At 64.0% G+C, this 25,476-nt stretch overlaps 1 protein-coding gene across 7 annotated transcripts in view; it reads right to left on the reverse strand.

Annotated features, from left to right (window-relative positions):
- The window catches only part of HDAC4 (histone deacetylase 4), a 272,909-nt gene that overhangs the window by 42,698 nt on the left and 204,735 nt on the right, over nt 1–25,476 (reverse strand). For 4 of the 7 annotated variants that reach the window (XM_066346634.1, XM_066346637.1, XM_066346632.1 and 1 more), the window contains 9 exons: nt 24,849–24,970; nt 18,042–18,173; nt 16,111–16,223; nt 12,687–12,803; nt 12,408–12,606; nt 9,495–9,733; nt 5,337–5,594; nt 2,734–2,920; nt 1,021–1,154 (listed from right to left, as the gene is read on the reverse strand). In XM_066346634.1, the coding sequence (XP_066202731.1) occupies nt 1,021–1,154; nt 2,734–2,920; nt 5,337–5,594; nt 9,495–9,733; nt 12,408–12,606; nt 12,687–12,803; nt 16,111–16,223; nt 18,042–18,173; nt 24,849–24,970 (1,501 nt within the window). The remainder of the gene's footprint in view (nt 1–1,020; nt 1,155–2,733; nt 2,921–5,336; nt 5,595–9,494; nt 9,734–12,407; nt 12,607–12,686; nt 12,804–16,110; nt 16,224–18,041; nt 18,174–24,848; nt 24,971–25,476) is intronic. The other 3 variants (XM_066346638.1, XM_066346636.1, XM_066346633.1) reach the window with 2 other exon arrangements.

Genomic DNA, 25,476 nt, shown 5'->3' on the forward strand with positions numbered 1-25,476 from the left:
TGTTACGGGGACTCCCAATGTGTGTGGGGGAATGCAGCAGGTCCCACTGAATGGGTGCTGGGGGTCCAGGGACCACTGTCCCAGAGCACCCTGGGAGCTGGGTGCTGCCAGTCCCCTCCACAAAGGACGCCAAGGGGCCCCGAGTTGGGGGCCTTCCTCGTGCACACTGTCAGGGCCTCCTGAGAGCTCACCATCCCCAGAGGACCGTGCTGCAGGGCAGGGCAGGACAGGGCAGGGCAGGGCAGGACAGGGCAGGGCAGGGCGGGGGCTGGCTCCTAGTGGAAGTGCTCTCCCCCTCGTAAGGACACAAGAGCTTCCTTCAGTCAGCACAAGGCCGTCCTATCCTCACGGCCCGGGGCCCACTGCCGCCACCTGAGGGCTGGAATCCCGCTGAAGGCGAGGAGGTGGGGACCCCTGTGACTGAGAGCAGCCTGGCCTCCATCCTTATCCGCAGCAGTGAGGACCGAGGACCAGCAGAACCCTCTCCCTCCATTCAGAGGGCGGGGAGTGCTGTGCTCCTGAACCCAATGCTGACCAGGCTAGAACCTGCTCCCCACACTACCCGCTGCCCTGTGCGAACTGGATTTGGAGGGGTACCCCAAACATGACACTCTCCGCATCCTGGGAGAAGCTTCCAGAATATTCGAGAGAGAGAACACTGAAGTAAAGGCCCCAGGCTCCCTCCCTTGTGGGCCTCCCCTCCTGCCTACAGCCGAGCCTGAAGGTGTGCACCTGTGCTGCCTGCTGGGCAGCCCCACCTGGACTGGCTCCTCCAGGAAGGACCAGAAGGAAGAGGGCAGCCATGGGGTCCAGCAAGAGTGTGCTGGGAGCAGCGTGCCAGCGGGTGTGGGACAGAGGGGGCCCTCCTCCAGGGAGGAGCACAGCCCCAGGGACTGGACATGCTCACTGCCAGTCCCCATCGTGGAAACGGGCACAGGTGCCTGCACTGCCCGGCACCGCCCTGCACTGGGCCCGGTCCCTGCGGGCGGTGGCCCTCCCCGAGCCCGGGGCCCCGCGCACCTCGCATTTGCCTCGGAGGCCGGTCTCCTGCAGCCGGGACCAGATGCTCTGGATCCTGCCGGCGTGCTCCGGGTGGCTGTTGCTGTTCCCGCAGGCGCACTGGTGCTTCAGCATCAGCGTGTCGTAGACCAGGCCTGCAGCGGGCACACACGCAGTCAGAGCAGCGGGGGCCCTGTCGCAGGCCCAGCAGCCTGGAGGGCGCACACCGCCACGCCCCAGAGGGGGACAGAGGCTCGCAGCGCAGCCCGCCCTGCAGGACAGTCCCCACGAGAGCCGGTTTACCGGAACCCTCAGCTGCAGCTCAGAGAAACGAGCGCCGAGGCCGGGCTGAGCAGGCGGCCTGGGCGGCGGCTTTGGCGCACACCAGGACAGCGGTCGAGCCAACAGCACTGGCAGGGGCAGCGCCCAGATTGGCCTGCGGGGTGGCAGCAGGCAAAGGAGACAAGAGGGAGGCCCACCCTGAGGGCTCAGCTCTGGGGCTGCACGCCGGTGGCATTCGTGTTGCAGAGGACCACGGTGACATCCAGAAATAAGATTCTGGTCCCCAAATCCAGTGTACCCGCCAGAGACCACCCTCTGGAGCAGCAGTCCGAGTGGACTGAGGAGGGTCTGAGGCTTCCGGGGTTTAGTGGGGAGACAGGCCGGGTCTCTGCTCTGAGCTGTGCTAGGGGCTCACCCGGCCAGTGGCCAGGGCTTCGTCCTGTCAGGAAGGGCCAGCTGCTGACTATGTGTGCCTGCGTCCTCTCTGGTTCCCTTTCTGAGAAGCAACAATTTAATTTCTGAATTGAATTTTCCTCTGAGTGTGAACAATATCCTTCTAAGAGCAGACAAAGAAAACTAAGTTATATTTACCCACAACTTTGAAAGAAAAATAACATTTTACAAGAACAATTTGAAGGATGGAACCATTCTGTATTTACATAATTTTTTCTCAACAACCACAGAAAGAAATGTTGGGTGTAAACTGTTCAGAGGGATCCTGCCTGCCCTCCCAGCCCAGGCCGGGGGAGGCCGGGGCAGCTGCACACTCATGAGCCTGGTGGACTCCTGGCTCGACCACCCCCATTCCTGACTTGTGTGGAGCCTAGTAGGCAAAGACCAAGACTCCTGTGAGCAGATGTGTCCCAGCTGTGGCGTGGCGTGGCGTGGCGGGGAGGTGGAAGGGGGCAGCGCAGGACAGCACACAGAATCACGACCACTGGCAACAGGAAGGACCACCCAGGGTAAAAGGAAGGGCGGAGGCTGGCTGAGCCACGTCACACGCTGTGTGCCTGCAGCGTGCAGACGACACCAAGCAGCTACCGGGGCCTCGGGGTCGAGGCCCTGAGTGTAGGCTCAGCTCAAGGAGGGCGCAGACCAGGAAGGGCAGGTCCACTACCCCCGCCACTGGCCGGGAGGGGCAGCCACCAGCCCGCACGGGCACACGAGCCCGGGGACAGGCTGTTCTCTGCAAGCCGCTGATGGTCTGGGAAGGGAAAGGGGGCTTCTGTGCCCAGCAGACCCCGCAGGTCGCAGATCACAGACGGGAGGGTGGGGAAGGGAGCCGCAGAGAGCCACCTGTCTCGTCCCCTCCACCCGGTGTAGCCGGTGGGTCAGGTGCAAGGTCGCCCAGCCCCCCAGCCTGGAAGGGCCCTGCAGCCCCAGTGCACCTCCCGGGGGTTTGTCAGAGGCCGGTGGCCCATCCCCGCCCGCGCCCATTGCCGCCCACGTTACCTGTGGTAAACCGCGGTTTGCTCGGGGGCTCCTGCACAGACATGGGGAAGGTGGCGGAGGCCGGGGAGGACTGGGCCCGGGACAGAGGCCGGTGGCCACCGAAGGACACGGGGAGGCCGGCAGCCTCCATGGAGGCCTGGTAGCTCCTCAGCTGGTGGATGCGCTGCTGCTCCAGCAGGAGGGCCTGCTGTGGGAGACAGGGGGCTGCTGCTTCAGGGGGCCCGGTCCTCACAGGGGGCGGGTCCTCTCCTCACACGCGGCCCGCCCTCCACTCGCCCTCCCCGCCCGGGCTCACACCCACGCTGTGCCCGGGGACTGTGGACAGCCAGCAGGTGCCCAGCAGCCTACAGGCAGCCCTCCTGGTCGAGTCCGGCACTGTCTCGGTTCTGACCCAGAGTAGTGGGTTTGCATGCCGGAAACCTGAGCAGAAAGCCTGGCTTCCTACCGCAGAGAACTGCGGACACCACTGCACACCCTGCCCTCCCCCCCAGGACAGGACGGTGCTGACGCCCGGGCCCTGCCCCTGGGCCGACGCGCTGGGAGGGTGTGCACCACCTCTAGGAGGGGCACCTGCGGACAGTCCCAGGACTGTGCGCCACCTTTCAGCAACGTAACCAGAGGAGGAAGGGTGAGCGAAACAGACACTTCCATGGGAAGCTGTTCTCACTGAGACCGTGTTTCCAAGTGAAGAGCGGCCCCGGAGAGGCCAGACACCCTACCAGGCCCCGCGGCCCAGGGGACGGCAGGTCTGAGAGGGCAGGGACAGGGAAACCGCTCCAGTCCCTCCTGCAAGTCACCGGGTTGACCTGCCGCCCCGCCCCCTCAGCGTGAGCCAGAGGCACGAGGAGGACTCGGGAGGGGCCGTAAGGGCCGGCGGCAGAGGGGCTCAGAGCCAGGGTCACACAGCCAGGCCCCAGGCAGACCGACCACAGCAGGACGCTCTAGACAGGCCAAGGAGCACACTCCACGGGAGGCAGAGTCCAGCCAGAGGAGCAAGGGAACGGCGACTCTGCGGCCAGCCCAGCCCTGCCGAGGAACTGCTGACCCCCAGGGCTGCCGGGAGGAAAGGAAGGAATGGCTACACGTCCTACTTCACAGGCCAAGGTGCTGGAGCCGAGGGCACTGTGAGTCACGCCTTAGTTTTCATGAACAAATGGTGTCGTCTTGGAAGGTCTGCCTTCCCAGCCCCCACAGGAGAGGAGGCGCACAGCAGGCCGAGGGGCAGAGAGCCCAGAGACACTGGGGGCCTCGGCAGGAGGCTCCCCCGACCCCCCACCTACACCCAGCCGGCCCCCTTCCTCATACACAGCCGCACAAGCTCTCAGACACACTGCCTCTGCTCACACGACAAACTGCTCCAAACTCTCGCAAACTGGAGAAAACCTCTGCTAATTATCTCCAAAGAACGTGGAACATGTGTTTCCAACAACCGTCCCAGACCTGGAGTATAAAGCTACTCACTCTTCCTGCCCAAACGCTGGTGCTTCTCCTCCTGAAGGACACTGGCCCTGCCAACTCACCCAAGTGCTTCCCAGCCTCACGTCCGCACGCCAACACCACCGGGTTCCGGTGAGTCAGACCTCGCCCGTCACCCCAGGCCCCTCCACCACCGGGACGAAGCCCATGGGGCCGGGAGCCAGGCCGCCTCTGGCTGGAACCTCTGTTCTCAGAGCACCTGTCCCACCGCACTCTGCAGAGCAGGGGTCAGTGCCCCTGGTGCTGAGGACACGGCCCCCGAGAAGACCCCACACCTGAGCAGCGCACAGCAGCTGCTGTGAGGCCCAGGCCACCAGACACCCAGGAAGGCTGGGGGTGTGGCCCAGGGCCTGTGTGCCCCAGGCGGAGTCTTTCCAGGTGCTGTGGGGGAGGCAGGAGTGTGGCAGGCACACACCTGGGCCGTCCGAGCCAAGCGGTGCCCGGCTGGGTGGCCAACACGACACCAAGTGAGAAGGGAGGTGGCCAGGGGCCCGCAGCCCGGACACGACCAGACCCCACTCTGTGGAGCACTGGCCCGTCCTGCTCCCGGGGAGCGAGCACCCCCTGGGGTGGCAGCTGGGCCTGTGACAGGAGGTTCCAGCTCACTGGCCGGCCGACCCAGTGCTGTGCTGACCGGGCAGCTCGACTTCTCACTGTGAGTTAGCAACTCACTCACCGGTTTGCCCATCAGTCCCCCACAGTGCTGTCACTGCCCAGGAGGCTTGCTGGCTCTGGGTGACCGGGGGACACTGCTTTTCAGGCTCTGCAAGGCTGGTCACTGCTGCCTCCTCGGCCCCCACAGGTCCTGCCCACCTCTTTGACTAGTGAGAAACACTGCGCCCCCCCCTCCAGTGACTGCACTGCCCGCCCCACTGGGCTCACACTCAGCACAGCCCGCAGTCTGGACAGAAAGTCCCCGGGGCTGGGAAGCAGCTAGGGACACCCCACAGTGGACAAGTAGCTGGCACGCTGCGACAGCTCAGGGAGAGAGCCAGGGAGCCTCGGGCACTGCGCCCACAGCACCAGGAGTCGGGGACGACCGGGCAGCGGGCGTGGGAGGAAGAGGCCCCCATCGCCGCCGCCCCCGGGAACGGGGCCCCTCTGAGGCGGGCCGGCCTCCTGCCCACCTGTCTGAAGAGCAGCTCCTGCTCCGTGGGCTGGCGCTGGCCTGGCTCCGCCTCCCGCGGGGGCTCCGGCTCCTCGTCTTCGCTTTCCAGGGGCTCCTGCTTCACCTGCACAGCGGGCAGCTCCTGGGCCTCCTTCTGCCCCAGGAGTCGGTCCAGGCCGGGCTCCTCCAGCAGGGCCTGGTGCTCACGGAGCTCCTCCTCCGTCTCCTCGGGGTGGCTCTCGGGCTGCCGGGCCGGCTCGCTGGGCTTGGGGAGCATCTGCGGAGGCGAGAGGGGAAGTCAGCGCGACCCAGGGCGACCCAGGTCACTGCACGGGAGACGCCCGTCACCAGGCCTGCGGCTCGGAAACAAAGGGATGAAGAACTCGGTGGGGGGAGGTGTGACCACACCCTGAGCCCAGGCCAGCAGGCACTGGCCGGTCACGTGGCCCCGCCTGGGTGCTGGGCTGTCCGCGGTGCTGAGATGGACCACCAAGGCCGCAGCGGGGGAAGGACACAGACCTGCACGTGCGCCGAGCAAGAGAACGGCAGTGACAGTCAGCGGTGAGTCAGCCCAGCTCTGCGCCTGGGTGCCGAGGGGAGAGGCCACGCCCCAGCCCTCCTCCAGGACCCCCACGCCGGGGGACAGTGCGCCCTCCCTGCCCTCAGTCCAGGGACTCGTCATCGTCTGAGAAGTCCCTTCCATGTCCTTCCTGACGGGACAAGGCCCCACCCTGAGAGGGAACGGGGTCGGATGCCCACATCTGCTCCTCCTTGGCTTCTGTGCTAGTGGACCAGGCCCGGGACACCTGAGAGCTCAGTGCCCTGGCACGGGCATGAGCTCTGTGCCGACGCTGCAGGTCGAGTGGGCGACCAGTGCGGGACCAACCCTCCCCCTACAGCTTCCCTCTCCAGGGGCCGAGGTCCTGCCCCTGCCCTGTGCCCGCAGAACTGGCAGGCAGGCAGCAGGGGCTGCAGCCCTGGCAGGCGGCAGGCGGCGCCGGGCTGTCAGCAGGAAGGAGGGGGAGCCGGGAGCCGGTGAGGGCCCAGCAGCCACCCTGCCGGAAAAGGAGCGCGGACAGGGAACACAGAGCAGCTCGCTCGTGTGGACGTCTAGTGCTCCCTCTGCTGCCACCGCAGCTTCCTCGGGACAGGAGGGCATCCCAGCTGAGCCCCCTGGCCCCTCGTGGGGAGCTGGGACGCTGGGGCTTCCACCAGAGCCTGTTTCTGGCAGAGGGCCACCGCAGGCCTGGAACGTGCAGATCCCACTGTCTTGAGCAGCTCTGGGCAGGACACCTGAGCTGCCGCCGGCTCGCTGGGGCTCGCCTCGTATGCCCAGACAGAGAGAAGCTCCTGAACACGGCCTCAGGACACAGGGCGCCCGGGAGGGATGTCAGCAGGGGCCTCACATCAGCAGCCTCCCTGCGGTGCGGGCACTGTCAGGGGCCTCGGCTCTGCGGTGATGCGGGTGCCTGTGCAGCCAGCCTCCGTGGGCCGGGCCCGTCCCTCCCCACCACGACACGAAGCTCTGCTTCCCAGCGGCTGCAGGCGAAAGTGCTGGTGGACCAGCTCTGTCTCCTTGTGGCCTCTGACCCTCGAGTCGCCGTTCACCGAATGCAGGAACAACACGTTTTTCTAGAACCCAGACTCGAGCTCAGGGCAGACAACGGTCGTAGGGGCCTGGCTGTGCTCACAATTAGACCACACGCATAACTGAGTCCTAGCTTTCGTGTTCAGAGCTGGGAAGGTCAGGGGGGAGGAAACGCGTCCAACCCCCAGGTCTCCAGGACCCGGCCTCGCGTGGCGTTCAGGAACCGCGGACGGAGCTGTGGTCACAGCGAAGCCCCGTCTTCAGCGGTCCAGGTGCCTGTCATCTCTTCTAACAGACACTGCTCACCTCAGGCAGACGGACCGCACCTGTGGCCGGGACCAGACACTCCCCGTCACACTGCACGAGCTCAGAGCTCACAGCCCCACACCCTCTGACGGCAAGTGTTCTCCAGAAAGCCCCTCACCCACCGAGCCTTTACTAAAGGTGACGGCACGCAGGCTCTGATCACCTGCTCAAGCGTGAGGCTGACACCGCGGAGGGGGCAGGGACTGCCCAGTGGACACAACAGAGGGGGTGGGGACTGCCCAGTGGACACAGCGGAGGGGGCGGGGACTGCCCAGTGGACACAGCGGAGGGGGCGGGGACTGCCCAGTGGACACAGCGGAGGGGGCGGGGACTGCCCAGTGGACACAGCGGCGCCGGGCCACCTTTCCTCCCCGCAGGCTCTCGGCCGGGGCTGCTGCATTGCTGTGGTCCTTGGGGGAGCAGCAGTGGCCCGTCTGGCCACTGGGCGTGCAGCAACGGGAAAGGACCAACCCCCCTCCAAGGGTGACGCTGATGGAGCAGCGCCCGCTAAGGCTGAGTGTCAGCGTATCTCCAGCAGCAGAGGGTGCAGAGCCGCCCCTGGGAGCCCTGCCAGGACCTGGGCTCCGGGGCCCTCGGGTAACGAACTAGCACAGGAACAGCTGCTGAGACACAGGGCAGAGGCATTGGGCCAGATGACACCTGCACAAGCTCGGCTCCCGGAGCGCCTGGGAGGACGGGGTGGGGACGTCGCAATCACTTGTCACTCCCACTGCCCGTCATGTACCAGAACCAGAGAGGTGACCCAGCTTCCCAATCGCTCTGCTCAGGAACACAGCAGCTGTGAGCAGGAGTTTCCCACCTCAGAGCGCCCAGCCCGGCCCTCAGACAGCGACCTGACAGAAGCAAGTGCTGAGCTGGCGTCAGGGGACGTCCGGGGGCAGCAACCCGGGGAGCACAGGGACACACAGAGCCCACACCCCGTGGTGAGAAGTCCCTGTCCTGTGCCGTCCGGCTGGGAGTGGGGGTCAGGCGTCCCTCCACAAGCTCCATCCCGTGTGGAGGGAGCACGGGAGCCCTGCCCCCTCAGCCCTCCACGCCCAGGGAGGCAGGCAGAGGACTGAGGGCTGGGGCCCCCGGAAAAGGAGGGGCCATGGGATGAGGGGCAATGGGACGAGCTCTCCCGGGAAGAGACCCTGAACATTCAGCCTGCTCATCTCTGAATCTACCAGTGCCCCCACTCTGTCACAAGCCACCAAAACTGCCTTCTGCCACCCCTTCCTCCTCCTTCCTAAGAGCCCCACTGAGCTGCGGCCCCGCACGACAGAGTGCGCGGCCTGGCTGTGCCCCTCACCAGCCATCCAGACAACGACCGGGGTGCAGGCATCGCCGCCCTGACTCACATCTCCATCGTTCCAAGAAGGAGCAGCACCCCATGGGCAGTCGTCCCTATCCTGCCTGGCTCCTGGTGACCGTCGTCCTGCCTGCCTGTCCCGGGCACATCGTCCACACGGAACGGCACCCACGCAGGCTTTCCCGCCGGCCTCTCTCCCTCAGCCCCAGGCTTCCAGGACGCGTCCTGGCTGCAGCGAGTGTCGGGGCTGAGGGACGCTCCACGGCCCAGTGGCGCCTGCTCTGCCTGACGGTCACCGGGCTGTGCACGCTGTTGCTGTGCGCGTCCCTGTGGGGACCTGTGTGGACTTCCCGGGGCGCAGGCCTGGCGTGGAGCTGCACCGTGTCTGACCCCTGAGGAAACGCTGAGGCTCACGCCGTTCCCTAAGGTTAAGATGCCCTACTTCAACGCTGGCACCGGACAGGGGCACCCGGCATCGCCGCTCTCCTGCTTGACTCACGAGCGAAGCAACACGCCCTCCCTACCACGTCCTGCTGACCGCGCCCGCTGCGCCCCGGGGGCCCCGCAGGAGCGCCAGCCTCTGGGGGCGTGGCCACACGCATGGCGTGACTCCAGTGGGCACGCATGGTGCAGTGTCAAGTCACTTGGAAAAGTGCTTTTGGGGACTCCAAACCAATGTAAAGTTGGGGACTTTGTGTTGCAAATTTGCTTAAAAAAAAACAAATATGCTGAAGGGACTCAAGAAAAAGTACCAACCAAGAGAGCTCACCCGCATGATGCTGACGAGGGATGCAGGGCACGGCCCGTGCCAGCTTCCCCCCTCGCGGGGACGGGGCGCTCTGAGTGCCTGCTGCACACGAGCCCCCAGGCCTGCCACGCGGGGGCAGGCTGAGCCCACTGCGTCCCAGCCGGCCCCGGGGGGCCAGGCGGCAGAGGAGTGCCCGGCGGTCTGGGCGTGGGCACAGACCCACCTTGCTCATGTGCAGCTGCTGCTGCTGGAACTGCTGCTTGTGCTTCTCCAGGAACTGCTGGTGCTGCTGCTGCACGACCAGGTGCTGCAAGGCCTGCGCGCTCTGGGGCAGCGGGGCCGACTGCGTGCGCCCCAGCGGGCGGTGCTGCCGCAGCTTGTGGATGGAGGGGGAGACCCGGTCCGCGCCAACCAGAGACTGCGCGTGCAGGGGCAGCGCGCCCAGGCCTGAAAGATACCAGTCTGAAGATAACATGAAGGAAAACAGCAGAGGGGAAGAGGGAGGAGAGAGGAGAGAGGGCTGTTGAGTGACTGCCAGAGACACTGAGAGCTGCAACCTCCAGCCCAGGTGCCTCCTCCCGGGAGCCCGCCCGGTGAGACCAGGAGCCCTGGGCTGCCCCGTGGGAGCTGCTCACACCCAAGCTTGGTGTGACAGGCCGCAGAGCAGCTCCTGTGCCCGACAGGGTCCCCAGGCCAGCACAATCGCCCTGCTAGGGCCAGGCCCCTGCGAGCTTTCGATCTGCACAGTGCTATGGCGACGCTGCGGGGCCTCCAGGTGCCCAGAGGACACAGACGGCTCTTCCCTCGAGGCCACAGAAACTGAGCGTGAGGTCAACAGTCCTCGGGTCAAGCTGTTCAAGCGTCTCTTGTTAAAGCACTGGTTACATGCACAGAGAGGACAGTCACACTTAAAAAGATCCTGATGGACACATCAAACTCTCTTTCCACACATCCTGGGGAGCCGCTGGCTGCACAGGAGGAAGCGGCCCCGCCCTGCCCCGCCCAGCCCTGGGCTGAGGGCTGACATCCGAGGCTGCGCTGACTGGGGATGGTTTTGCTTTATCTGCATTTGGACCTCAGTTTAAACTGAACCTCTTCCTATGAACCCAGGAAGCTGAACGGCTTCTCACCCATCTGCAGGCTTTTCACCCATCTGGTTTCTCCTGCAAACCACTGCTCCAGGGCTCTGCAGGCACGAGGGTCTGACAAACCCCTTTCCCTGCTGCCTGGGCAAGGCCCCTGGCAGTGAGGTAAACAAACACTAAGTGCTCTGACCACAAAAAGCAACAATAAACTGAGCACACCTGCTCTCAGCGACCCTGCGAATGACCAGATGGTGACAATGACCCCCCGGCCCCTGCACCTGCTCCTCTGGCCTTCCTGCCCCCGTTCACCCACCGAGCTCCAGCTCAGGTCGCAGCCGCGGAGCCTTCCTCCACCTCACCTGCCCCAGCACCCAGCCTCCAGCCAACGCCCAACTGCTGTCGGATACACTGACCTCGACACCCTACTCACGGGCTGCGTGAGCACTGTGCCCGCCTGGCAGCCAGGCCACGCGGAATCCATGTTCTGTGTGCCACTGCAGAGACAGCACAGGGCTCTGCACACACGCCCTCCTCCCGGAACCGGCCCTGACCCCCCACGCTGTCGGCCGGCTGCTCAGACCCAGCCCAGGAGTGTCAGGGCTCCATTCTGTCCACGGGTAAGGACACTGTGCGTGGAGCACCTCACTGGGGCAGCTGGGAATCAACAGCATATGAGCCACACAGAGGCTGGGCACCACGGGGCCTGCGGTGAAGGGGACGTGGTGTCCAAGACCCTGCACCTCGCCTGCCCTCTGATCCGACCAGCCAGTAAGCCAGTCCTCCCAGAGGGACCTGTTTGCAGAGCACCTGTGAATAGAGCCAGTCTAGCCTGGTTACTCTGTCCGTCTGTCCACTGAGGGTACCAGCAAGGAGGTGGTAAGGAGACCTGCAGTGACCCTTCCTCAGAGACTGTGACTCAACGGGCTCGACCCCAGAGGCACTGCCGTGTCCTGCCGGCTCCGCAGCGCAGACTGTGGGGTGCTGGCAGGGCGGGGCCGGGGACCCAGGAGGGAGGGGCCGGGGGACAGATGAGCACCCGCAGAAGCTGACACAGAAGGAGCTGCGGCACAGTGGGCAGCGCACACAGACACAGAGGGTGGGGGGCGGTCGGCTCTGGAAAAAGGGTGGTGGCCCCCAGAACCACCCTCAGGGGCTGGTTGTTGAGGAGAAAACGGACCCCTGGCGAGCTGCACGGGGGGGGGGGGGGGGAGGGCCCGGAGCCTGGAGAACAGCCCGTGTCCACGCGGAGCACCGCCCAAGCTCACGCTGCTCCGCACCAGCCCCACATGGACACTCGCTAGGCCCTGCGTGACAGAACTTGTTTCTAACTTTCAGCATCAACGCTGATGGCCACCCACAGCCGGTGCTCCTGCACTGACCAGCACTGTGCTGGACAACGGGGTGTTCCCAAGACCGGGAGGGGACCCTCGTGGCAGGCCGAGGCAGGGCGGAGAGGTGGGACAGCTGCTATGGGCGTTGTCCCGCTGGGCCGGGGGTCCTGGAAGGGTGCGTCCCCGAGCCCAGGGCGGCCAGTGCGCTAAGGAACCAAGTGCTCGAGAGGGACACACACAGCAGACAGGAGAGGGACACGCACAGCAGACAGGAGAGGGACACACACACCAGACAGGAAACCACAGCAAACCCCAGGCAGACACACGCCTCGGGGCCACCCCCCAGCGCCACTTCCCAGGGAAGTCAAGGTCGGGACCAGGTGTGGGGACGCCACTCTGGGTTGTCGCTGACTCTTCCCCTGAACAGACGCCGCTGCGGCTGGCGCCCCGGTGTGGGAGGCTGCCCACGGCCCGGCACCCTTCAGCGACACCACACACCAGCGAGGCCACACGAGTTCTGCCATACACTCCCGTTTCCTCCTAACACAGCCCCTCTAGACGGGGCCCGCCTCTACACTGCTGGAAACGCTGCCTCCCTGAGCCACGTGCTCAGCTGCCCCAGACAGAGAGGCACATCATGGAGCCCCACCCCCATCAAGCAAGGGCAGGTCACGCGGCTGCCCGTGCATGGGCTGGCCCGGCGCTGCACGGCGCGCTCACCTGTGACGAGCGGCGTCTGCGCGGGCGGCTGCTCCAGCAGGACCATGTGCTGCAGCAGAGGGTTGTGGGCGGCCCCGCCGTCCCGCTCCAGGGGCGCCGTGCTCAGGTAGGGCGTGAGGTGGGTGCCGGGGAAGAGGGAGAGCCGCTGCTGCAGGGCCGGGAGCGCCAGCCTCTCGGCGTCCTGCTGGCCCGCTGCCCCCTGGGGAGGGACAACCGGCGACGTCCAGGCTGCATGCCCGACACGGCCGCCCACGCCACAGACCCCTGGAGCCTACTTACAGCGGAAGGGCCGGTGGCGGGGAGGCCCAGCGTGATGTTGGGCAAGGATGGCGACGTGTAGAGGGGGAGTGGAGCCACAGAGCCTTCTCGAGTCACCAGTCTGTGCGCCAAGCTGGTCTGCGGACAGAACACAGGAGCCTGCTCTGGTCACGTGCGGGCAGTTACAGCAAGGGAAGGGACCACAGAGAACACTTCCGGGCACACCGCGCCAGTGCTGAGACAGTGTAGTACAGAGACCCACTGACAGGCACACAGGTGAGTGTAACATTATAAAGCAGGTGATAAGCACTGAATCCTGGATTCATGATCCATCAAAGTCTAGTTTTAATTCAAACAGCTTATTCATGGTCTAACTACCAGAAGAAAATCTAGGATAATGTATCTTAAAATATCTTCCTAAAGTTGAAAATGTTTTTCCAAACATAACATCAGAGGCAGAAACCAGAGGGAAACATGAAAAAAAGCAAAGTGGTGCCAATATTAGCAAAGCGCAGGATGGACAAAGGTTAATGTATAAAGAGCTTGCAAGTCAAACAAGTTATAGCTGGAGGCTTGTGTACATGTGGGGACACTGGGAGGCCGGGAAAAGCTGTGGCCACCTGGACCCCCATTTACACGTGTTAGACTAGAACAGGTTACGGAGTCCTGCACTTCCTAAAAGCAGACAAGCTTCTTAAGAGACGGCAGGAGTGAAGGGCAGACAGAAGGGCAGACAGAAGGGGGTGGGGCAGCACTTCCCGGGGGCTGAAGTTCCCAGACATCTGACATCTTTCTGCTTCTAGAATACACATTCTTTGATGAAAAAGACTTGTATTCTCCAGCACACTCCTGGCTCAGCAGGCATGGAGAACATGGTCAGCAACGACAAGGGGACATGCCTTGAGGCTGACCGGCGTCTGCGGGGGTGGGGGGCTGAGGAACCCCCCCCAGGGGACGAGGCGCTCAAGGACAGAACCACGTCACCCCCAGGGGAGCCTCTGGGCTGAAATCTGTCACACGTCACTGCGGACAGGGGGCCGCGTCTCAGGCCCGTGTGTGGACAGCCTGCTGGCAGATGCCCACATGTCCGTGGGGGCGGTGCCTGGAACCACGCCCTGCACACTTTGTTCTCATGCTCAAGGCGGACAGGATGGACAGGGAGCGACCGCCGTCTGCGCTGCCCGCTCACTCAGGTGGCGACTGGCATCACGTGACGCACGGTCAGCCGTGAGAACATGTTTCCTGGACCAGACAATTCTGACCCAAGTAAAAGCAATACCAACAAGTCCCATCTGAGGGGACATGATGAGACTCCGGAAAGCCCATCCGCTCCGCCCGCGGCTCACCCAGACACGGCAGGCAGACTCGCGTGTCCGACTCTTCCGGACACGGCGGGCAGACTCGCGTGTCCGACTCCCCCGGACAGGGCGGGCAGACTCGCGTGCCCGACTCACCCGGGCACGGCGGGCAGACTCGCGTGCCCGACTCACCCGGGCACAGTGGGCAGACTCGCGTGCCCGACTCACCTGCAGACGTGAAGCCACCTCTGAGAATCACTTGGTAGATCAACCTGCCTCATTTCTGGTGTCAGTGTCTCTATCAGCTTCCTGGTTCACAAAGTCCAGGGCCGGACAGTGTCTGTGGCAACACCCTCATCACAGGCACACCTGGGCTTTGCCCGAGGAGGAGCCACAGTCAGTGGCTCGGGGAGCCCTGGCCACCCATGTGCAGGGAACCGGGTGTGGTGAGGCTGCACCCCACACGTCCTGGGCATCCATGCCGCCCTCCTGCACCAAAGCCCACACAGCCTCTCGACTGGGAAGCACAGGGCACTGAGGGCACTGTCCATCCTAAGAAAGGACACTATGTACCATCAACCATCACGCTTCCCAGGATTACCCTGATTACAATGAGCCCAGAGGCAGAAGAGGGGCTGACTCTTACACTCCGTGAACTCTCTTACGTCTGCTAGTAACTGGCAGTAGCTTAATTTACATTAACAAGTGACTTGGAGAAATGAACACGTGATTCCAACTGGACCCATGCAGTGCCACCCAAAGATGGCACCCCTAAAACATGAAGCTGTGGGTACACACCTGCCTGCCTTACTAACAACCGGATCCAGAGCCACTGCCACCCACACAGGACAAGCACTGACATCACACCCCAGAAGCAACTTCTAGGCTAAACTCAGCCCTTTCAGGCTGATCTGACCTATGACCTCAGCATGCCCAGGAGGACTGTCAGTCAGGACTTCCAAAAACCTAAAGGAGCACTTCAGCGGGTGGGCCGGGAAGGAAAGGCCGTAGAGAAACAGCTGCATGGCGGGGAAGGATGCAGGGAGAGGAGAGGTGAAGTGAACTGAGTAGCGATCTTAGTTTCCACAAGTCTGCTCGTCCCTAGTGTCCAGAGAGCTATCAGCCTTCGGAAGGGTGGGATTCACCCCCAGCTCTTCAAGGAGGAACACCAACAGCTCCACTGAGTGGAGGCAGGAGAGCCGCTCCCTGGGGAGGGCCGTCTGGCTCAGCCCGGAGCAGAGGGCACCCTGGCTCAGCCCGGCAGGCTGCCTGCTCCGGGACGGACCCTCTGGCTCGCTCCCAGCCAGCAAGGGAGCTGGGTGCAAGCGGGCCCTCGGCCGGCCCGGTCCTGAGCTGCCCAGGGCTGGAGCGGGGAGGGCTCCAAACACTGGGGACACACAGAGGGAGAGGAACACAGAGAGAAGGTCCGGGACCTACTGCCAGCAAGTCGAGCGGCTCAGGTTGAGTCAAGAGCCCGACAGGACCTGCACCAGCCCGGGGAGCCCCTGAAGGAAGAGGCCACTGCCTCCTCTCCTTTCCTGGGGCACCCCCTCCACTCACCCCTGCTTCTAGTGTTCCCTCTACGTGACCCCAAGACCTCTCTGTACCCACGTCCCCCTCGGCCCACACACACTGGGGCCTGGCAGGCAGACGCTGACGCCTGCGCTCTGGGGCCTGGGGCTCCTGCGATGCCCGACACCTGGCCGCCTGACAGCATGACGTGGTGCTCCCTGGCAGGAGCACAGGGCTTGCTGGGCAACGCTGTAACTGGCGTAGTTCTCAACACATCACAGATACTTCAGTCCTCACTCGGCAAGGACCCCGGAGCCCTGCGGCACGGGGCTGAGCTGCCGCTGCCCTTGGCACACGCTCTGTCGGGTGAGTGGACCTAGCACACTCGGGAGAGCAGAGGCCAGAGCAGGTGCAGGGCTGTCCCCTGTGACCCTCCCATGTTGAAGGGAGGCAGAGGGACTAGTGGCAGGTGGACAGTCAAGTCCACACAGCCATGTGTAGGGGGCCTTGCTTCTCAGTGTCCCTGACCACAACCTGGAAGGTCACGACTGAAGGGCAACCATGAGCCCTAGTCACCTTAGCAAATCAGCTCTCTGAACTGCTCTGGGCCGGGGTCACAGACAGGGGACACTGACCTCAGCCGGGATGCTGGGGACGGCCGGCGCGATCCCATTCTCCGTGCTGAGGCTCCCGGAGCTGTTGTTGGGCGAGCTGGGCGCAGAGCCCGGGGCGCTGCTGCAGGCTGAGTCTGCGGGTGGAGAGGGGTGTCAGGGAACTCAGGCTGAGTCTGCGGGTGGAGAGGGGTGTCAGGGCACTCAGGCTGAGTCTGCGGGTGGAGAGGGGTGTCAGGGAACTCAGGCTGAGTCTGCGGGTGGAGAGGGGTGTCAGGGCACTCAGGCGGTGCTGCGAGGACTCTGCGTGCCGGGCCACTGGGAGGGAACACGGCCACGTCCCAGGCAGCACCGGGCAGCCCGCTCCCACTGGGAGAGAACACGGCCACGTCCCAGGCAGCACCGGGCAGCCCGCTCCCACTGGGAGGAAACACGGCCACGTCCTAGGCAGCACCGGGCAGCCCGCTCCCACTGGGAGAGAACACGGCCACGTCCCAGGCAGCACCGGGCAGCCCGCTCCCAGGTTTCAGCTTGGACGACGTTCGGTTCTAGGGACGCCACAGCTGACGCTGCTGAGCTGTGCACGTTGTCAACTTCATCCCCTTTTGAATTAAAAGAATCTTAAACAACAGCAAGACGAGCCCTTGGACACACACTAGTGCTCTAACCACAGAAGGCCAGCAGACACAGGAGCCCAGTGACGCAGAGCAGGGAAAGGCCGTGTGGTCGCCAGGGAAGCTGCCCACCGTCACTGCCCTTGGGCCCAGCTCTCATCTGGGCCTCCTCAGTGCCGTCAGGTGCCGGGCAGCGGCTCTGCTCTCGCAGGGACGGCCCGTCTCCTGAGTTAGATCGGAAGCACCCGGACGGTGAGGACCTGCATCACTGTGCTCAGCCGGGTCCTGACGCACTGCGTCATCAAAAAGTCACAGCTGACAGCATGGGCTAGCTCCACTGCTCACAAAGAAGCCTGGCTTAATTCCATCCAGGGCTCGCCTGTCCCTTAGAGCCCTCGGGCAAGGTCTGTGCAGAGGAAACCAGGCTGTGTCGCGGGCAGACACGTAATTTAACACATAGGATACCCCCCCACAGGTGAGACCTAGAGGGCTTCAGACGACACTTCTTCATCTACTCACACGAGGCCTCTCTACGTTAGAATGACCAGAGGACCCTACGCTGAAGAAGAAAGACCGTGATAAAAAGGGGGTCCTCAGCCTTGTTTACACTCGTGCACACACAGAGGCAGCTGAGGAGCAGCAGGGGCAGCGGGGAGGGTGCTGGGCCCGAGCTGGAGGTGTGGCCGGTGCCTGGGGGAGGACCAGGGCCGCAGGCCCCCTCCCGGAGCCCCGGTCTCCACAGCAAGCACCACGCTCGGGGCAAGTGCTTCCTCCCCTCCTGTTTCCAGGGCACCTCTGCGCAGCCGTGTCCTGTGATGTCAGGAGCACAGACGTGTGCCCTCAGTGCACAGCGCACCCCCAGGAAGTGGGGAGCCCTGGGGCCGGGTGCATCTCAAGCTGGGGTCCACTCCTGGAAGGGGTGAGCCCTCCAGAAGGCTCTGCCCGGTCGGTGTCTTCTGCGCGTCTGCCACCAGGGGGCCACGAGCAATGTGCTGAGAGTGGGGACCTGAGCTCGGGCTTCTCCTCTGCCCACCTGCTGGCCTCCTGCCGGGGGACTGAGTGCTCCAGTGGCTCAGACACTGCCAGGCCACACACACGTGCCTCCCACTAATGAGGCAGGATCAGTTAACTCCCCACCTTCAGAGCAACCTCCACCTGGACTGCTGTGGCCCTCTCCTGTGTCCACCCCACTGCTCCCCGTGCCCGGTGACGGCGCTGGAGCAGACTGGCTGCACAGGGCCAGTGGCTCTCAGAACCTGCAGCGATGGCACCTGGGGACAAGCATGTGGGCTGAGGGGCCACGCAGGCTGGGCGGACGGTGGGGCCTCAACGCTAACGTACCTGTGACGTCCAAAGGACGCTTTTTCAGAGCGGTGGCCACAGGCCCGTCTCTCCTGCGCAGCAGGGGGCTGCTCCGCCTCTCGGCCACCTTCTGCTTCAGCCGGGACCGCAGTTTCAGATTGGGCTCCGAGGCTGCAGGGAGAGGAGACGCCGTCACAGCCAGCAGACACAGCCGGGGTCCGGGCTGCCTCGTGGGGCTTGAAAACTGGCACGAGTAGGTGTCTGCCTAACACCCAAGCACTCCAGGGCGGAGGGAAGATACTGCCCAAAGCCTGTGGGCAGAGTATTTCCAATCTCAAACGGCACAAAACACATCTGATGCCCTTGGCTACACTTTTCCTGAAGTTTCCCGATACGTGCTGGTGGTGTCAGAGGTGATGCCGTCACGCTCTTCGCCAGCAGACAGGACATCACTGTGACTTCACACCACACACCCCCCTGTCATCTCCCACGCACCTCGACCGGGACAACCTGCCGCTCAAGCTCCGTGGCCTCTGCGAATGGCAGCACGAGGGCACTAACGCCAGCCCCACCGAGCTGAGGGTCACCAGGCCAGGTCTCAGACCCGAGTGCAGGCAGGCAGCTGCCCACGCAGCACAGGGGCTTCAGCTTGGTTTCTGTCCACAGCTCTGCCTGTGGGGACAGAGCCATCTGCACACCTGCGACAGCCCACGTCGTTCCTGAGTTCCCTGCACCAGAGCCCGGGCCACCCCAGAGTCTGAGCAGCTGGGCACCCTCCACTGAGACTCGGGCACAGGTGCCTGCAGCTCCATGGGCCGTCCTGCGGCCACCGGGACGTGGGGAGACCCTGGGGCGGGACTGCAGCTGTGAGGTCTCACTGCTCTACTTTCTGGCTCCTGCTGCCGCCTGTGGACTCGCAGATCAGCCTGTTTATGCCCCTTTCCACTGTTCCGTTTGTTCTCAAAACCAGCAACCCTGATGTTTTCCCTCTTTCTGGAAAAGGAAGTGCACCGCTGTCCGGGGCAGCGAGCATCACGGCCGAGACCTGAGTCAGGATGGGGAGTGGCCATGGCTGCTGTGCCCCCCTCCGCAGGGTGTGGCACACGAGTGGGGAGCGGTGAGGAGGAGGAGCAGGACTTGGAAGGAAGCTTCCGGAGGACGCAGCTGTGCTCGGGGTGGGCAGCCTGCCCGCGGCTCCCCGTGCTCCGGTGCAGTAGAGAAGCCCTGCCACCTTGTGGCGTTTGGCAGGACTGCCATGACAAAGGGCAGGACAAAACAGCTCTCCCAGGCGACAGCCAACTGTGGAGCTGCTGGCGAGGATGCCCGCTTTGGTCACTTCTGTTGGACACTGAGCTCCTTCCCACCCACTGCTGACGAAGAAAGAAACCGAAGAGGAAACAGCAGCTCTTCTCCCACCACGAGGCCTCGGCTGAGACACCCACCTAGCCACCTAGCCGGGGACAGGCTGCAGTGGGCGTGGCTCCGAGAGTCCACAGCAGAGCGGGCCCTTGGGGCGGGGCCAGCCCGAGCGGGGGGAGGGGCCTCTCCCCTGCCTGCCGCCCAGTCAGATTCGGAAGAACAGCAGCTCAGGGTCTCACTGGGAACTTGTCACACAGGGAGCGGCTCGTGTCTGTCAGGCTGAAGGCCGGAGCACTGGGCAGCGCGCAGGCCGCCGTCTCAGTGCAGGCCCGACTGGACTTGGCCACACTAGCCGTCCCTAGAAGTGTCTTTGGGAAAGCACACGGAGCCCCCGTGACCTCCTGAACACTCTCGTGCCCACTTTTTAAGAGCACTATTGCCTCATTTTAAAGATGGGTGCTCACACCGAGCGGGCACCGGCCAAGGATACTGGATGGCGCGGGCCGGCCCCTTGGAGCTTGTCCTCGCCAGCCAGGCAGCTACAGCGGGCCTGTCATGTCGCCATCGCGGCCACCAGCGAACCTGCCTGGGAACCGCTGCGCACGCGGGCCATGGAAGGGGCGCAGCGCAGGACGCTCTCCAGGCTCGAAGCCGAGGGCTGGGCCAGGTCTGCCATGAAACGGGGCCGCCAGGAGCTCGGGCTCCCCCGCACAGCCTCCCCCGCGACAGTTCCCAGCACGGTGAAGGAGAGGGACTCGCACGGTGAAGGAGAGGGACTCCGCACGGTGAGGGAGAGGGACTCCGCACGGTGAGGGAGAGGGACTCCGCACGGTGAGGGAGAGGGACTCCGCACGGTGAGGGAGAGGGACTCCGCACGGTGAGGGAGAGGGACTCCGCACGGTGAAGGAGAGGGACTCGCACGGTGAGGGAGAGGGAAGGAGAGGGACTCCGCACGGTGAGGGAGAGGGAAGGAGAGGGACTCGCACGGTGAGGGAGAGGGAAGGAGAGGGACTCCGCACGGTGAAGGAGAGGGACTCCGCACGGTGAGGGAGAGGGACTCCGCACGGTGAAGGAGAGGGACTCGCACGGTGAGGGAGAGGGAAGGAGAGGGACTCGCACGGTGAGGGAGAGGGAAGGAGAGGGACTCCGCACGGTGAAGGAGAGGGACTCCGCACGGTGAGGGAGAGGGACTCCGCACGGTGAAGGAGAGGGACTCGCACGGTGAGGGAGAGGGAAGGAGAGGGACTCCGCACGGTGAAGGAGAGGGACTCGCACGGTGAGGGAGAGGGAAGGAGAGGGACTCCGCACGGTGAGGGAGAGGGACTCCGCACGGTGAAGGAGAGGGACTCCGCACGGTGAAGGAGAGGGACTCGCACGGTGAGGGAGAGGGAAGGAGAGGGACTCCGCACGGTGAGGGAGAGGGACTCCGCACGGTGAAGGAGAGGGACTCGCACGGTGAAGGAGAGGGACTCCGCACGGTGAGGGAGAGGGAAGGAGAGGGACTCCGCACGGTGAGGGAGAGGGAAGGAGAGGGACTCCGCACGGTGAAGGAGAGGGACTCGCACGGTGAAGGAGAGGGACTCGCACGGTGAGGGAGAGGGACTCGCACGGTGAGGGAGAGGGACTCGCACGGTGAAGGAGAGGGACTCCGCACGGTGAGGGAGAGGGAAGGAGAGGGACTCCGCACGGTGAGGGAGAGGGAAGGAGAGGGACTCCGCACGGTGAGGGAGAGGGACTCGCACGGTGAAGGAGAGGGACTCGCACGGTGAGGGAGAGGGACTCGCACGGTGAAGGAGAGGGACTCGCACGGTGAGGGAGAGGGACTCGCACGGTGAAGGAGAGGGACTCGCACGGTGAGGGAGAAGGACTCGCACGGTGAAGGAGAGGGACTCCGCACGGTGAAGGAGAGGGACTCCGCACGGTGAAGGAGAGGGACTCCGCACGGTGAAGGAGAGGGACTCCGCACGGTGAGGGAGAGGGAAGGAGAGGGACTCCGCACGGTGAAGGAGAGGGACTCCGCACGGTGAAGGAGAGGGACTCCGCACGGTGAGGGAGAGGGAAGGAGAGGGACTCCGCACGGTGAAGGAGAGGGACTCCGCACGGTGAAGGAGAGGGACTCCGCACGGTGAGGGAGAGGGACTCCGCAGGAGCCCAGCCTGGGGTTTGCTTCACACACAAATGAGGAGCACAGTCCCCGCCTGCGCCAGCTGGCTGGTGTCCTGCTGGGGACAGAACACTGTGTCTGAGTAGCCGGCAGGTTCCAAACGGCACGACCTTCCATGCTGAGGTCCCAGGGTCACCAACAAAGTGGGACAGGGCTGAGGTGGGGTGACAATGGCTTGTTTCTGTGGGTTTGGGCTCGTGTCAGCCATCGGAACTCATGTAAGAGTCGTTATAAAACACTCACAGCAGCTAAGATCTCCGGAAATAAAGTGACCAAGACGTTACTGAAGAAACTCCCTCCATCCCAACAATGCGACGGAGCTCCGCCTGCATCACGCGATGCGAACTAAGCGCCGTGCGGGACACACTTGCAGGCTGCCCGCCGTCCTGGGGTCTTGCGAGGAGCATCCTGGCCGGGCACCAGCATACCGACACTTCTCGGACGTCAGTCATGGCTGGACTTGATGAGGCTCAGAACTCCAGGGTCAGGGCAGCTGCTGAGGAACCGCCCAGAAGACTGGGGGGTGGGCACCACCTAACCGGCTCTGTACCCTTGATGAGAAAGTGACCTCTCCGCACTCCAGTGGGAGATGGAGGACGCCCCGCTGTCAGTCACCAGGACGGGGGTGGAGCCTCCACAGGACGTGGGGGGCACCCGCTGTCAGTCACCAGGACGGGGGTGGGGCCTCCACAGGACGTGGGCAGTGTTGCCGAGCTGACTCCCGAGCTGATTCCAGAGACGGGGGCTCAGGCAGGGAGGCCTGATGACCCTGGCGGCCAGCAGAACAAGGTCCATTTGCTGGCCAGACCTCCGACTGTTGTTACGCCAGCATTTCCGTCCATGCAGTCCTCCCTAGCTGTGTCCAGCAGTGTCCCAGGCTTCTGGCTGACTTGCGGCGTCCAGGGAAGGGCTGGGGTGCCGAGTCCAGCGGGGATGGTCGCTGGCCGGGAGGAGAGCAAGGGTGTCCTGACGGCTCGGACACATGGGAGCACAGCCGTCAGAGGGGCGCTGGGGCGAGGGCTCCTCTGTCCCAGCGGGCGGTGAGGGGCTGGGACGACCAAGCAGCTGGTGCAGGCAGGCGGCCTGACGCCCCTGAGCACTCAGTGCTCACAGCACTGAAGGAGCTTCTCTCGTGAGACGAGACAGGACGGGTGGCCGTGTCACCCAGAGGCCACCAGAGCCCAGGTGACGACAGCAGGACAGTGATAACATGTGGAACGTGCCCACTCGGACATCGTGGATGTGCCCCTTACAGACGGACTGAGGACAGAGCGTGCAGGGTCCACAGACACTGAGGGGACGTCAGGGACGACCCGAGTTTACGTCCCCATCACAGGTGCCAAGGTGACCGTTTCCTTCCTTCAAGCACTCTGTAGCGAACACTGAATTCTGTGAGCTTCACCAACCAGCTCTGGTAGAGGCCAAGGTAGAGTTAGAACAAGCCATGTCCTGCGCTTGAAGGGGGACACTTCTAAGATGACACAGGACACCTCCCCACACTCGACTCCCTTACGTGGTTTAAGCACTTCCTCTGAAGTCTTGACATCATTGAGATCATCAGTGTGCTTCTCCTGGTGCCTGCTAACAACTGAGGGTGCCATCACCTCTTGACCACGGTCCCGGGGCCACAGACACCTGCAGCGCAGGAGGCAGGGCCGCGCCCAGGTCTCCTTCCCAGCCCAGGCCGCTGCTCACTGTGGACTCCAGCTGGGTGGCCTGGGCTTAGTTACAGCTCCTGAGGGAGCGTGGAGGGCAACGGGGGGGGGGGGGGGGACCCTGACAAGCACCACTCTCTGTCCAGCTGACAAGCACCGCTCTCTGTCCAGCTGACAAGCACCGCTCTCTGTCCAGCTCACAAACACCGCTCTCTGTCCAGCTGACAAGCACCGCTCTCTGTCCAGCTCACAAACACCGCTCTCTGTCCAGCTGACGGGCACCGCTCTCTGTCCAGCTCACAAACACCGCTCTCTGCCCAGCTGACAAACACTGCTCTCTGTCCAGCTCACAAACACCGCTCTCTGTCCAGCTGACGGGCACCGCTCTCTGTCCAGCTGACAAACACTGCTTTCTGTCCAGCTGACGGGCACCGCTCTCTGTCCAGCTGACGGGCACCACTCTCTGTCCAGCTGATAAGCACCGCTCTCTGTCCAGCTGACGGGCACCGCTCTCTGTCCAGCTGACGGCTGGCTGCAGTGCAGACTCCAGATCCTCCTCAGCAGACACAGCGAGAACCACACCCTCAGAGCAGAGAGGGCGGAAGCCACACACCGCCTGCAGCGGCCAAGGGCTCGCACACCTGGCAGGACCCCCGCCTCCGACTGGGGAGGCTCTGCCACCCCCTCCGACATCTAGTTGGGGCTCTGGGTCAGCAGCAGGGACGTGGCCCCCGCCCTCACAGCCCCAGGCTGCACAGCCATCGCCTCCCTGAAGCGCCAGCCCTAGGTCCTGCTCTCCCCGGAGCTGACCCCCTCTCTTGGCCCCACGTCCCTGTCTCGGGCAGTGGCCGGGGAGCCCCAGCCCCCAGTGCCTCCTCGCGGGGGTAGACGAGCCAGCGTGTGACTGCTTTAGAGCATTTCTATCCTGAATCAACTAAAAACCCCTGCGTTACACAGCTCTGCTCAGGAGGACATCACTGGGCGGGGCCCCGCACCACCTACCAACCTTGCGGCCCCTGCAGCCCTTGTGCCCCTGGCTCTCGGGGACAAGCTCTGCTTACTCCCCTGCCCCAGCCCTGCCCCTCCTCGCCCCCAGTGCCCTGCCACGGCCACTCTTTCTCTTAAACCCCACTGCCTGCTTCAACCATGAATGTGGACGAAGTCAAGTGGCCCAGGCACCCTGTCACCCTGTAAGCATCCTGGTGTGTGTCAGACGTGCTGCACAGTCCCCAAGATGACCCCAAGATGACCCCGTGATGTCCTTGCAGGACATGGAGTGCCCTTCTCCTACTGTGTCCCCGCACCCGAGCCCCCACTGCCAGGCCCTTCCAGAGCTGGCACAGAGGGCCAGTGATGGAAGACAGACCCTGAGCTGCTATGCCCACGCACCAGGGAACACTCTGGGCTGGGACAGAGCACAGCCACCACCGAGAGATGGGAGATCGGCGTGCGTACAGACGAGCTGCTGGGGGCAGGGCACACTCACCAGGGTCACTGCTTCTGGCGAGTCACACGGGACTGCTAAGGGTACCATCTAGAACGACGCTCATCAAAAAGCAGGAATGCAGGGTAAGCAGGGACTTCCTGGGAGTGCACAGCGGACTCGGGGCTATGGCAACGGCAGGCGCAGGCCCACCCTCCCTCTCGTCACAGACCTGGGACACCGACCTGTCTTTCTGAGAGGGAAGTCGTCTTTGGCGTCGTACATGCCCAGGACCGGGTGGTTGTAGGAGGCCGACACCCCACTCTGGGGCGGGGAGCTCTGGTCCAAGGAGCTGTGCTGTGTTTTCCTGGGGACGACACACACACACACATCAGTGAGTGCCTCGGAACAGCCGTGCCAAAGCCCGAGCCGCTGTCCCCGTAAGTGGCCCCACTTTGACACATCAGCCCTGCACAGCGGGGGCCTTCTGTGCAGATAGGTCCCCACTCTGGTCGGGACCTAACAGCAGTGGTTTTCAACCGCAGGTCCACGGAAGAGTAAACCACCCTGATGTCGTATGCAGATTACAGTCTACAATCACTGGGCCTGTAACCTTCCAACACAGGGGTGGTTAACTTTCATGGACCAGCACGAGATTTCTGGCGAACTTGCGGTTAAAAACACCGACGTAAAGGAAAACCAAAGCCACGGCTGCCCAAGGGGCAGACCTGAGACCACAGACCACTGCCCCGCCCAGCCCGTGCTGGACCCTACTGACCGCCGCTGTCGGGCGGCTCCTGCCCACCTCTGTGCGCGGAGGTGAAGACTAAGGGAATAAAAGGTAGCGCTGGGGGTGGCTGTGAGCTGGGGGCT

The sequence above is a fragment of the Saccopteryx leptura genome, chromosome 7, assembly GCF_036850995.1.
Source record: "Saccopteryx leptura isolate mSacLep1 chromosome 7, mSacLep1_pri_phased_curated, whole genome shotgun sequence".
Taxonomy (NCBI): Eukaryota; Metazoa; Chordata; class Mammalia; order Chiroptera; family Emballonuridae; genus Saccopteryx; species Saccopteryx leptura.